The following is a 13,545-nucleotide window of genomic DNA, read 5'->3' as shown; positions in this document are numbered from 1 at the left end:
CGAGCATTTCCAGCATTTAATAGTTGTTTGGTTAAGCCCAAAACTAACTGCGATTCATTGAATAATTGAGAAGGAAACAACAATGGGATATAATAAAAAAACTACTTTTCTTAAACCTAATCAAGAAACTAGACAAATGGGGAGAGGAAATCAGATATATCTTGACGTGTCTGGAAGAGGTGTGCCAGCAAGAAAGTGTTTGATCAGTGAAAGTGCCCTCTTTGGTTGGTAGCTTGGCACTTGGTGCCCCGCCCCTCTTACGGTAGCAAGTGTTAAATCTCCCTTGTATACCTGAGTGTACCCTCCAACCTGCCATATAAATAGCAGAAAAGACAAATGTTAATGACTCTGTAAAGGAATCAAGCTCACCTTAACAGGAACTAGAGCTGGTCTATGGCAAAACACAAGATTGTAAATTTTTTTACCTCTCCATCAAGGTACCAAGGATGCCACTTAGTTTTAATTGGAAGATTCATCTTCTGGATAGAGTACTTGGTTGAGGTTACTGGTATCCTTCCATCTATATCACCACTGCATTACATGCAACAAAGTCAAAGACATACGTAATATAAGCCTATAACTGAATGTGTTAATTGCGGCATTCTGGTCAATATCTGATTAGTGAAAATTAATCATTGATCATTACCTAAATATCCACACTCTCAGTCTGTTAGCCATTAACTCCCGTAAAAGGGGAATGACTGTTGATGGGCTATCTCCCCATGTCGTGATGATGTTGCTGCAGGGTTCCCAACCATGGTCGAGTTTTGTTACATTGGCATGGATAGCCTCTTGCACATCAGCCCTGTTTAGATAAGCGTATACGTAATTGTCGCTGCATGGATCAAAATTCACCACCTAGACCAACCACGAAAAAAACTATTTCAGTTATACTACCTGTTGGCTAGATGTAGAAAAGCTTATAAATGCAAATACTGCACTAAAATTAGAAAGGAACCCCTCGGGCTTTTAGGACTAGCAGCTCAGGAGTGATGATGTAGATGCATTTTCTAGCAACTTTGACTTGTCCTTAACCCAAGCTTCTAAATGGTCTAAAAATAAAATTTTGAACTTGGCCGACATGGCCACATATGAACAATAGTTACTCAAAAACCTAATGAGACTGACAGACATATTAGACTGCAAAAGCTTGTTCCAACTGTTGTGTGGGTTGTTTTAGTCAACTTACAGAAGGCTCCTTGGGCTGGACTCTGAGGCTTGAATCGTGGCATAAGGGGGCGTAGATATTGTAAATATCAATGTTGTAAGTATCCCTGTTAACCTCATCAGTGGCTGCCTTGCATTCGGTACTGGACTCCGCGTCCATGTTATTCTCGGATTCAAGATTACAGTATTTTGAAATCCTGTACGCAGTTTCATCTGAAATGAGAGCATGACTCTTAAAGAAGTCATACATTCCTTTAACGTCAGTTTCATCATTGATCACAGCATTCCCAATCTGAAATTCATGTTCAACACAATTAGGCTCGAATATAAAAAAAGAAAAATTGAAAGAGAAGGAAAAGGACAAGCAGACAATGACATACTATGATCCCTTTGAGATTGATAAGGGTGGTGTTAGCCTTTTTGTTGTGTAGGAGAATGGTATGTGCAAGTTGAGGAACATAATGCCCCGCATAGCTTTCACCAGAGATATAAAAATCCCTTTCTTTGTATTCAGGAAACCTCTCCAACCAGTTTATCAAGAACACATAGTTATCAACAGCTGTTTTACTGTCACCACTTTTATCATAATCAGATGTTGTGTTGGAGTATGAAAATCCTACTCCAGCAGGCGACTCCAGAAACAAAACATTTGCAGCTGCATGCAATTATTAAGAAAATAAACTCTTTTTTCCTTTTCCTTTTAATGCCTGAAATGAAACTGAATTGCTAATAAAAGGTTACCATGGTTCCATGAGTATCTATTTCTGTAAACTGTTTTTCCATTGCTATGAACACGAAAGGGTCCAATCTCTTCCATTGCCCCGTAGGCTAGAGATGAACACCCGGGCCCTGATCACAATATATATAACAAATATATTCATATTAATCATCAAACTGCTCTTTCACTGTGTTTCATATAAAATAAAGTCAAACTGAAACCTTTTTTTCTTCTTTCTTTCTAAAATGCCAGAGTTTTGAAATCTAGTTTTAATTACAAGCAAAGTGCTTCAGAGCTGATGAACAACAGTAAAATCTAATAATTTAAACAGAACATGGCCATCACTTATTCTGCCAACTTGGGGTTCCATAAAAACTGTACTATCATAATAATGAAAAAAAAAGACAACATATGGTAATAATATATATACATGTTGTCATGTAAACATCGATCCGTGTGATATGTTGTTAGAACACTCAACTTTTTATTTAATTCCACAATTAGTAAAACATGCATGCCGAGAAATCCTCCACAGGGACTGCAGTACACGGCCATCCCCGCAAAACTTGGTAGTTAACAGGCCAGGAAGATGTAGATATTACTTTTATAATAGGAACCATGCAATTTTTATTTTTATTTTTATTTTCACGTTCCATGATTAATTAATAGTAGCCAATGGTTATTAATAATTAGCTCCAACATAAGGAATGTGGCCTCGTTATAGCAAGGAACTAAAGAGAGTGACAAAGAAAAAGGCAGGTAATTTGATTTAATGGAGACATAAAAATAAGATGTAGGATAAGTTGATAACCAAAAAACTAGATTAATTGAAGAAGAGATGATTGGGGGCTTTAAACAAAATAAAAAGACAATGCAGAGCCTACCTCCATTAAGCCAAAGAAGAAGAGGCAAAGACTCCTTAGAATGGTGGGCCTCAACGAAATAATAGTAAAGTGCACGACCTGCTTTTTTATCAACTGTTACGTACCCACCGTACTGTGAAAATCGGACATGAGGTTGACCAGGCAACTTTGGAATTCTATCTTTCTCTTTCATTTCTTCTTGTCCATGAATCCTGCTCTTGTTTATGTGGTGAATTGCCTTGAAAGGACTCTTATTAAGAACATGACTTCCCTTCATTTTGATCTCGTAAAGATGGCCAAGAGCTTCTGTTTGCTTCTTCCCATGGCTTGGAGCTACCATACATGAAGAAACAATGAGGAAGAAAGCAACAAGGACAACAACATAACATTTTTTCTCCATTGCTTACTTTCTGTTGGAAAGACAAGGACGGGGCTTTCATTGTTTCAGATCCAAATGTGGGTGTTTTTATATCATATCAAATGCCCAAGAATAATTGTTTTAAATGAATAAGATTTCAACAACCAGCAAGGTTTGAGGTTTTTTTTTTCAAAGAAATAGTAATCTCATCCAAACTACGGCATGATGCTTAGGCAACAATACATACAATCATGTTATGCCATGTGAGGGTAATTACAAAAAAAAAAAATGGTCAATCGATCAATGAACACGGAAGAGCAGCATGAATGAAACTTGTTCACATGATTAAGTTGAATAAATGTGATTCACAATAAAAACTAATTAAATAATAATCTATTGGTAATTGCAATTTTAGTTAAGCACCCTCTACAAAAATTAATATAGGTTAATTTGGGTTACAATTTGTAGATATGATTTGCTTTATTTTATTTATTAATTAATTTACACAGTAAAAGGAAATAGAGAGAGAATTCTAGGTAGATGAAGAATATAATTATAAATGAGACAAAATGTAAATTAAATCCTGCATATATTCTTTTATTATAAAGTAATAGATGTTATACAGTACAAATATAATAGTAATTAATTTTGATATTTATGTGATGGCACGATGATTAAGAGTATTCACTATATCAAGTGTGTCTTGAATTCAAGTTACAGTAATCGTATTTATTGTTCAAATTTTTTACCTTATTATTGTAATTCACTACAAAATATATATATATTCTTCTCTTTTTATATTGTTACTAGGAAACTTGAGATTTTATCTAACTACTTCTCTAACTTTGCTAATTGTTGTTCTTATAATATGCAAAACAAAAGTGAGTAGGCAGTAGCAATAAGGGCATGAAATTGCAGCATCCGCTGAAACTCCCTCTCTACAATCGCAGCTCCTCTTGTACAGCTACACGCCGTCCTATTTAGGGATCACAACGTGGTAGGGCAGCCGATATGATCCTGACTTAGAAAAATAATTTTGCTTGTTTTTCTTTTGAAACATATAAAATTTAATTTTTTTTGAGTTTAGACTTAAAATTCAATATATTTATTTATTAAAAGTTAAGAGTATTTTTATAAATATCTCACAACGGAATGGAACGAATTTACCTAAAATCCGACCCACCTCGAGCCCAGTTTTTCAAAAAAAAAAATCCGGATGAACTCGAAATTAGTCAGATTCGCTGGTACTACTTCAAATCCTTCTTGCCAATTGCCCACTTGCAATATTGTTCAGACTTGCTTTGTTTTGTTTTTGTATTTGATTCATACCCATGATCCAATTTGGAGTTTTCTTAAATCCAAACTGTCCTAAAACCTATCCAGTGTGTCTACAATGACCATCCCCACCTCATAGAAACAATACCAAGCAATATTCATATGTCAATCTAAGCTAACAATTGGTTTGATTCGATTAATATCTTCGGAAATGGGCTAAAGGATTGTTCCCATATACGAGTGAAAAAATAGAGCAGACTCAGGAGTGTAGCCACTCATCCGTACCATGTTATTGGGCTGCCTTCACTCCATGGAAATTCAATTTGAATCCTATTCTAAAGCCTTTATTCAGATCAGAAGCTTCAACATGGGTCAATATGGGCCTTCTTTAACCAATCACAACCATCTTTTAGCCGACGAACACCATAATATAAAATCATAAGGTGAAGCCGGATATGCAGAAAAGCGTATCTCAGAAGCATACTTGATAGCGCCGGCACTGCACTTTCCTCCATCCTTCCAGCCTCAGCCAGGATTGCTTCCAACCCCAAAAGCCGCGTTGGATAAAAATTTATATTTATTGAACTCTAAGCACATTGATTACGCCGTCGCCAAAGTTGATACCTTCTCCTTCTTGGGTTCGAATTTTCAATGGTACAGAAAGCAGTGCAGCACACGCCTCTTCTGTCCAGCTAAAGCAATTAAGCAAAACCCCTTCTCTTGCGGTAATAAATAAAAGCTTACCACCCTCTTAGCTCATCAGTCAAGTTGCTTTTCGATCTGATGTTTCCAGTTGCCTTGAATTTAAAACCTGGATCAGAAATCTCGTCCTTCTTATGGATTCAACAATGTTATGAGCTCCTATCACTTATCAACACCGCATTTGCAAAGCTAGTTGTGGACATAGGCTACCCCGTCAACCGCTGGGAAGTTATTTCTCTTCACCAGTATCTCAATTGCAGCTTCCATTTGCTGGAGCTTCTAAACTCTGTTAGTTCCTCTCTTTCTCATCTGACGCACGCTCGCCTTTCCTTTGCTCTCGCTCTCACCCTCCTCCAGAATTCACCTTCTTTGGCGATCAAGCATCTCAAAGCAGTTCAGCCTCAAGGTTCAAGCAAGGACTATAGAGGACAGCAAGACAGGGAAGACGGTGACAAGTACAACAACTTCAGCTGCTGCCCCTGGAAGGAAAAGCTAGTAGTCAAGCTTTAATGGCAATAAAGAATATTGGCTTTTGGGTATGTGGCGTTGTTTTGGCTACCTTGTCGGAGAGGCTAAACCATACTTGGAGATCAAGCAATTGATTGCCACCTCCAATAGTGCTTCGTTAAACCCAGTAGATTCATGTATTTATGACGTTATAGTAGAGAAAGGTGAGATACTGAGAGAGGTTATGGAGCTTAATAATGCAGCAGCTTCCCTAGCATCAGCCATGGTCTCTGGGAAAAGCAGTGATGCGGCCAAGGATTTGGAGACAAGGTTGGGTGTTTTGGGGAAGCAGCAGGAAGCTTTGGAGAAGCAGGTCCATTATTTGTTCTCCAAAGTATTCGCAGCCCGAAAAGAACTGCTTCTTAGTGTTCGACAATGCAAGAAATAACCTCAATTTCTGATCAACTTTTAAATGGTTTTTTGGACAACATTCGTTTGATGACAGTAATTGTATTTGTATTTGCAAAACTAACCACGGAAATAGAACTGCATCATGTCAGTTTCAAGTTTTGAATTGTCTATATTCAAATTTTAACAAACCAAAGTATTTTAGTATCATTCAAATTTTAACTGAATCTAGGATTCAGTTTGCGACCGGCTAATGAATTGATGTCTTGCAATCAAGTATCACAAAACTTGCGGGGAATCAAGGAAAATTTTACAACTTTCTAAGTAGCAGAAAGAAGAAAAAAAAGATATGTCAACAACAAGATTTACTCAGTCACCAAATGAAACATGAACTGCAACCTTACTAATTTAATAGGTAAAGAAAGTTGCAAGGGAAAGCAAAGCTACGCCCAAAAAAAAAAAAAAAGAAAAAAAAAAAGAAAAAGTAAAGCATATTTTTGCAATACCCTCACCCTTTTTCCCAATAACTGTCACGACTAAACTATATCCATCAGCAGAAAACTTAGCTCTTCATCCTGCAAAGAAACATCTATACTTTCACTGTGTTGCCTTCATTGATTTGGACAACTGGTGCTTTGAGAAACTACCAAACTAGACTCAACTGTACCATATCTCAGTTTCTGCCATCCCCTATTGAAGGCAAAGCAAATACCTTGAAGGAAAGGGTCACAGCAGCCCCAACTGGCTCTCTGACTCATTGGAGTGGCTTTCTATTTCAGGTTTCTTTCTCTTGTGATAATCACTTGGCAACCTGATAAGTATATAGAGAGAGCATATGTGAGACCTGACAAAATATTAAAAAAAGAAAAAGAAAAAATTTGGCCATAATAGCATAATGAGAACTTCATTTTGGCCTGCAAGGGCAACAGAGATGAAGAACTGAATGAAGTATTGATTAGTTCTACTATTTCTGATGCTGTTGAAGGCCTTGAAGTAGTGGGTAGAATTACATTAATGTAGCCAGAGTAAATCATTTGTCAAGATAAGCCAACAAGGGTAAATCACTTAAAAGGGACCAAAGGAAGCAGTGTCACTGTTATAGGATTCTGCCTTTTACAAGGGTGGTCGGAAGTTTTTGAAATGAGTGTAGAATTAAGTTCAAAGCCAAAGACACAACCTTGATTTATCCTTTCTAACAAAAAATGATTAAATATAAAAAGAATTAGTCAAGTTGGGGCATTTCCAGAGCAGACTAACCAAAATATGAAAAAATACATACCCCAAATACAAGGTAGTGTCTGAATCTCCCTTTTCAACAGTGCAATTACAGGTCAAATCTGGACTAGGAATGCTGTGGCTCATGAGAGAATTCTTCCTTTCAACAGGATAGCATTCAAGATAGGGTTGGATCGGGTGATCAGTTGTTGGAAAGAAACCTCGTAGCTCCTCAACCTGCATGGGTAGACAAATAAAACAAGTTGTCTGTTAACCAAATCATAATAAGATACTCAGTTTTATCAAGAAAAACACAACCTGCCTGTCTGCGTAAAGTTTCATTCTCAAGCATAGCTCGCTGCTCCTGCAAACAGAAAGTAAAATGAATTAATTACCTCAAAGTCAAAGGTATTTTTTTTTCCCTTATTGTTCTTTTTTTAGATCATGTGACCTCCTTGACATAACAAGAAATATGCATGAGAAACTTGAACCTTATGGAATCTCTAGGTGCAATATTTCACATGTCAAATGACTTCCCATACGATTTCCATTTCCCACCATTTTCAATCTACTACACTTAGTTGCTAGCTAATCTTACTTTCAAGCGTTTATAACCAATCTGTTGAAAGTTATTGAGACCTCACCTCCACCGGTCAAGTCTAACCAAACGTAATTCTAGTTTGTGACATGTCTCCTTATCAAGATGCTTTATTTCCTATCAAAATTATCTTATTATTGGAGACAAAGATAACTGTAACATTCATCTTCTTTTTTCAAGATGCACTTTTAGACAAAAGAACGACACTGGCAAAACAAAGTACAAAACTATGACATGCAGGTAGAACCAAGCATACCTGTAATCTTGATTGCTCTAATTGTTGCATGAGCAATTGTTCCTGCAATGGTATGATTCCTATTAAGGCCTCAAGTTAAATAATTATTTCTAGAAATAAGAATCCTAATTTAAGCTAAGAGATTAGATGAGCTTGGACAAAATGTCATTCAACCTTCTTCTCCTTCACTGATAACAACCCTTCATTAAGTTGCTGTTCTAGGAGCTGAAGCTCTTTCAGGCTCATGCTGGTCAAGTTCTTACCCAGCAGGTGTCTATAAAATCAGAACAAGAATTAGTTCAAGGGAAAGTAAAAAGTCTGCATTGGAGAAGAATGTAATACATCAACCATATCTGACAATTAAGATGGCATACAACTGTTTCATTTGTAGCTTCGCGATTTCATCCTTCAGATGGTCTGCCTCCTTAGAGTCTTGCTTCTGAAAACAAAAGTGTACTTGATATCATCCAAATGTATACTTTCAGTGTACGACATTGTAAGGAAAAATAAATGAAACAGAAACATATTCGGGAAATAACCTTTTGTCAAGGAATAACATGTTTTACCAATAGCAAATTTATGTTTCAACTGGTAGTACACACATGTCATGCATGCTAAAATCTAAATTAGGTTCTAACTATTATCTTGAGGTTCAACATAAAGCCAAAAATGCAGAAGAAGAAATTGAAATATATTGTTTCAATGGAAAAGCAAAGCCAGATTTGTGAATGTATTATGTAAACATAAATTGCTGATCACCTCTGCTTTATGTTCCACTTGAGCAATCTCTGGAGAACCTTGAGCAGACTTGTATCTAGAAATTGTTTTATTCATGCTGCTAAAATGAACAAATGATTAAGACAATACTCTTTCACAGAGAGAAATTAGGCACATATTCTTTCTATTAGAACATTTAGCTCACTTCAATATTATAGCATGCAGAAACAAGGAGCAACCTCAATATGCTAGAATACACAATGATAGGCACCTCTCCCTGCAATTTTAAGCTTATGAGGTTTTGTACTTATTCTGTCTCTCTATCAGATACACGTTCCTATAATTCTGATTTCCTCTATCAATTACATACATTCCAATATTTGTGGTTTCCTCCAAAATAAATTTTCTTGCTGCAAATCTTTGCATTTTATACATGTTTCCAGCCATCCCAGCACTTCATTCTCTTTAGTTTACCACTCCTTACCTACAATCGCTTCCATTTTTGTACAATCTGTAGCTGTTTCTAACTTAAACTCTCAATCACATAAAATTAGATTATGAACCTATCAACCCACAGAAACAAACTATTCTTACGAAAGCAGAGCATCTCACATCTCCTACAGCAGGAGTGCCACCAGTATCTCACCAATACTTCAAAATATAGTACCATCCAAAAGATAAATCAATCGTTTTTACATCAATTGAAACCAAGTTTCTAATGAAACTCTAGTGAGAAACTCGGATAGGATATGAAAAGAATATAGCTTTTCAATTGAAGTAGGTATAAACACAAGCAAACAAATATTGAGAATTTGAGAATAATTCTATCTTTGCAAATCCAAACAATAAAATATTATATAGCAGAGAAAATTTTTTTTAAGGAAAAAAAGAAGCCCCAAGAAATTTTCAAATTTTCATGGACGTATGCTATCCAAAAAAACATGGAACAATTTAAGAGACAAAAGATAACATACACAGTACAAAAGTTATTTGCCATCAAACATTTTTCTATTACCAAAAAGTTTCAGCTGAAGTCAATATAAATCGACCAAAAATTAGCCTTTTCTTCCCTTGTTAATAAAAGTAATTGTTCTCCTCCATTAAAAAGAAGTTAATGTAGCAATTTTTGAAAAAGAGCCGGGGAAGATCGGCAGGGGTGAAGTTCATAATAGAATGACAGAAAACAGACCAGACATCAAAATTATCAGCAGATAAAATCCAAACAAACATGCAAGAATACAAACAAAAATTCTTAAGACCCACCTAATCCCTCTAAAGTTCATAGTCGATGATCCTGGTAAACAACATTCTGATCATCAAAATAAATAAAAGTTACCCTTAGCCTGTTCTATTAAAAAAAAAAAGGAAAAGAGTCATTCTTTAGTTCTCAACCAAAAAAACAAAAAAACAAAAAAGATAGAAAAACAAGAAAGGCCAATAAAGTTCATGGATGATACATAGAAAATTCTCAGAAATAATCAAGGGGAAAAAAATTGTTCATGCAATGATAGAAAAAAGAAGAGGAGGTTTTTGTTGAAGATAAAAAGTTGTGAATTGCATACCCAGAGCTGGAAAACTCAAAGAGCTTGCCGGTATTGGAGAAAATGATGACAGAAACCTCAGCATCACAGAGAATGGCGAGTTCCTTAGCCTTCTTGAGCAAGCCAGCACGTCTCTTGGAGAATGTGACTTGCCTGCTATTAGCATTCTCTATTCTCTTAATCTCTATTTTCCCCCTACCCATATCTCTCACAAGTTGGCTTCTCTGGCAACCCCCAAAACCCAGAAAACAAGAATAAGCAGGTAAATCAATCTTTGATGAAAACAAAACAAAGAGCAACAACAATTTTCATAGGAATTTGAATAAATATATGATTTGTTTATTAAGAGAAAGGAACTTAATTTGGAAAAGACTTGGAAAAAGAAAGGATTGCTAAATATGGAGAATGGGGTTGGGGAGATAAAAAAAGGGTAGGCGTTTTGGAGACTGGAAAGGAAACGGCAAAGTTTGCTTGCATGGCTGATCCCTCTGCCTCTGCATTCAATTTAGAGAGCTTGCTTTGCTTTTGCATGATTCCTTTGCCACATTTGGAGAGTTTATTTGGTGCTCATCGGGTCTACCTGTGGGCCCCACCCCATCCCTTCCTGGTGGATCCCACTTTAGGAGTTTCAGATTTCCCTCTCCCTCTCCTTTTTATTTTTATTTTTATTTTTATTATTTTGATAAAATATATATAATAAAATTAAATGATTAAAAAAAAAAGAAAAAAAAAAGGGGAGCCTCCTCTGGCTCTTTGCTCTTCTCTTTTGCTTGCTGGGTGTTTGTAGGGTCCACCAAAGAAGGCTTGTTTTTGAGCTAGATTTTAGATAATAAAGGAAATGGAAATGGAAGTGCTAAAATTGGAGAGGGAATCGCCTAACATTTTATTTATTTATATACTAAGCATAATAGACCCCTATTTTTAATGGGTAATTGCTAGATTTGGCAGCTCTTGGCGTCGGTTGCTATATTGACTGATGCCCTGCTTCCTAATATTGGAGATGGGTGGGTTAAGTTGAAAATGGCTTTCTCATGCCATGCCATTCTACATTTAGTACTATTTATTTAATACCAGCTACATTTGGTAAACCATTGTTTACTGAGGGGTATTTGCTATAAATGCAATCCAATGCAATGCACTTATTGAGTTTCCAAATCTTCTCTTCTACTTACATTATAAGGCCATTTGTTTTTGGTAAAACCCTTTTAACCCTCTTACTGGATTTGGGATAGAGAAGGTTGCTCACTGTTTCCACTCTTTACTTTTCCGTCGGACGAGTTGCAATACAAAATAATTTTCAAAGCTTAAAATTGATGATAAATGAATTGCTTGCTGCACTTGAATTTTATTACAAATGGTTTGGATTTGGTAAACGCACACACACCAAACCATTTGCTAATTTTTAAATTTAATTTTGAAATCAACAAAAAGCCTATTGGGCTAAAAACGCTGGAGGAATCTTGTTAGTTATTAGTTTGGGCTTTCATAGATCGCATCGGTTACGTACCAGACATTGACATAGAGGCATAGTGCAGGCGTCACCTGCAGCTGTTCACACGTACAGTACACATTCGTTTCTACTTCATGGTTACACCACGTGTATCCGCCGTTACCCAGGCGCCATTTTATTTAATACCCCCATTGGGCCGAAAGGTCCAACAGTTGCCGCGCTCAAGCCAGGGGAGGAAAATGGAAGAAGGAAAAGAAGAGAGCGGTGCAGCAGCACCTCCTCTATTGGCACTGAATCATGTGTCTAGGCTGTGTAGAAACGTGAAGAAGTCTATTGATTTCTATACCAAGGTTCTTGGTTTTGTGTTAGTTGAAAGACCTCGAGCTTTAGACTTTGATGGTGCTTGGTTGTTCAATTATGGGGTAGGGATTCACTTGGTGCAGTCCAAGGACGACGATAAGTTGCCTTCCGACACCCACCATTTGGATCCCATGGACAACCATATTTCTTTCCAGGTTTACTTACATTCTAACTGCTGCTAGTTTTTGTCCTTGGAATCTATATATATATATATATATATATATTGTGTAATTTAAAATTTTAATTAAACCATATTGGCATGTATGGCAGTGTGAAGATATGGAAGAAATGGAGCAAAGATTGAAAGAGTTCAACACCGAGTACATAAAGAGGACAATGGAGGACGAAAGTGGAACTAAGATCGACCAGCTGTTTTTCAACGACCCAGATGGATTCATGGTTGAAATATGTAATTGCGAGAATCTTAAGCTTGTTCCTGCTGGATCTATGGGAAGGATAAAGCTTCCATTTGATCGTCACAATCCGCCGCTGGATTTGGATGTAAATTCCAACCCCAGCTACTCATATTAATTAATTACGAATACATCGTCCAGTAATTGTAATTTAATTGCAGCTTTAATACCAGATTGTTTCTTTCCTTTTCCACTACTTGCTACTTAACTACTTATTCTTGAATTATGACTATTGCAAGTAATTAAGCAGTGTCAAATCTAAGTCATTTAAATGGTGACTTGTTTAGCCTTTTTTTCTCATATATTACAGTATTTATTGTTATTTTATTTTTATACTAACTGTAATTAAAGGTATCATCGTCCAAAAAGACTCTTGATTTGTTAATGTATGCGTATGCAACATATAATTCCTTTTCTATAACCTATTCATGTTAAATCATTTGTAGTGATTTAGTTTTTTAAGCATATTTAATAATTCAAAATAAAAAAATTAAGTTAAAATTTTCATTATTAACTTTTTCAATGAAAATTGTGGAAAATTATAATAGATTAAGTGTTTTATTTAATATAATTTTTAATTCTTTATATTTCATTTTATTTCTTTTAATATTATTTTTAAAAATTTTAAAATTATATTAATCAAACAATTTAATCATATTTTATATTTAGTTTAAAAATATATCAAATATAATTCACAAGTTAAATTTACTATCTAATATTTTAATATTTAAATTTTCAATACTTAATTTCTTTTAGTTTATCAAACAACACTTAAGTCTTAAATCAAAGGTATAATAATTTATTTGACTCATTAGACTTTATAAAAAGTTATTTTACTCATTCATTTAATTTTTTATTTATCGTTAATCTTGTATTGTTTGTCAAACCACTCCAAAATGAATATCAAATCACTCCAAAATGGATAAAAAATTGATATTTATTAGCTTTACTAACATGTCAATTATGTGATAGTCTACTTATATGCCACATTAGTAATTAATTATTTTAATAATTTTTTTTAAAATAGTTTTATTATATTTCAAAAATTTTTAAAATTTAAAAAGTAATTAATTGATGA

The 13,545-nt window shown here is 35.3% G+C and overlaps 4 protein-coding genes across 7 annotated transcripts; 2 read left to right on the top strand and 2 right to left on the bottom strand.

Annotated features, from left to right (window-relative positions):
* Positions 1-6: 6 nt before the first annotated feature.
* Positions 7-3,183, bottom strand: LOC108478574 (serine carboxypeptidase-like 40). The gene is made up of 7 exons (XM_017781038.2): positions 2,770-3,183; positions 1,909-2,016; positions 1,548-1,822; positions 1,190-1,459; positions 647-858; positions 426-531; positions 7-309 (listed from the first exon to the last, which is right to left on the bottom strand). The coding sequence occupies exons 1-7, from the start codon at positions 3,146-3,148 to the stop codon at positions 151-153; spliced, it is 1,509 nt and encodes a 502-aa protein (XP_017636527.1). The 5' UTR covers positions 3,149-3,183; the 3' UTR covers positions 7-150.
* A 1,565-nt stretch (positions 3,184-4,748) lies between these two features.
* Positions 4,749-6,104, top strand: LOC128285440 (uncharacterized). Its single transcript, XM_053022935.1, has 3 exons — positions 4,749-4,752; positions 4,825-5,106; positions 5,202-6,104. Exons 1-3 carry the CDS (start codon positions 4,749-4,751, stop codon positions 5,591-5,593), a joined length of 678 nt encoding a protein of 225 aa, XP_052878895.1. The 3' UTR covers positions 5,594-6,104.
* A 122-nt stretch (positions 6,105-6,226) lies between these two features.
* On the bottom strand, positions 6,227-10,911 carry LOC108477005 (agamous-like MADS-box protein AGL15). 4 transcript variants are annotated; one of them, XM_017779409.2, is made up of 9 exons: positions 10,266-10,911; positions 8,746-8,824; positions 8,361-8,425; positions 8,161-8,260; positions 8,008-8,049; positions 7,476-7,517; positions 7,218-7,390; positions 6,651-6,749; positions 6,227-6,513 (listed from the first exon to the last, which is right to left on the bottom strand). In XM_017779409.2, the coding sequence occupies exons 1-8, from the start codon at positions 10,445-10,447 to the stop codon at positions 6,665-6,667; spliced, it is 768 nt and encodes a 255-aa protein (XP_017634898.1). In that variant the 5' UTR covers positions 10,448-10,911; the 3' UTR covers positions 6,227-6,513; positions 6,651-6,664. The 4 variants fall into 4 exon arrangements, with proteins under 4 accessions (XP_017634898.1, XP_052878753.1, XP_017634897.1 ...); XM_053022793.1 differs by having other exon boundaries at positions 8,746-8,821; positions 10,266-10,898; XM_017779408.2 differs by having other exon boundaries at positions 6,227-6,749; positions 10,266-10,910.
* A 956-nt stretch (positions 10,912-11,867) lies between these two features.
* Positions 11,868-12,745, top strand: LOC108478750 (glyoxylase I 4). The gene is made up of 2 exons (XM_017781215.2): positions 11,868-12,209; positions 12,325-12,745. The coding sequence occupies exons 1-2, from the start codon at positions 11,934-11,936 to the stop codon at positions 12,583-12,585; spliced, it is 537 nt and encodes a 178-aa protein (XP_017636704.1). The 5' UTR covers positions 11,868-11,933; the 3' UTR covers positions 12,586-12,745.
* The last annotated feature ends 800 nt before the right edge of the window (positions 12,746-13,545 follow it).

This window comes from Gossypium arboreum, chromosome 12 (assembly GCF_025698485.1).
Source record: "Gossypium arboreum isolate Shixiya-1 chromosome 12, ASM2569848v2, whole genome shotgun sequence".
In the NCBI taxonomy this organism is placed as follows: Eukaryota; Viridiplantae; Streptophyta; class Magnoliopsida; order Malvales; family Malvaceae; genus Gossypium; species Gossypium arboreum.
The sequence above is the reverse complement of the archived record's forward strand: the minus strand, read 5'-3'. Positions and strand labels throughout refer to the sequence as shown.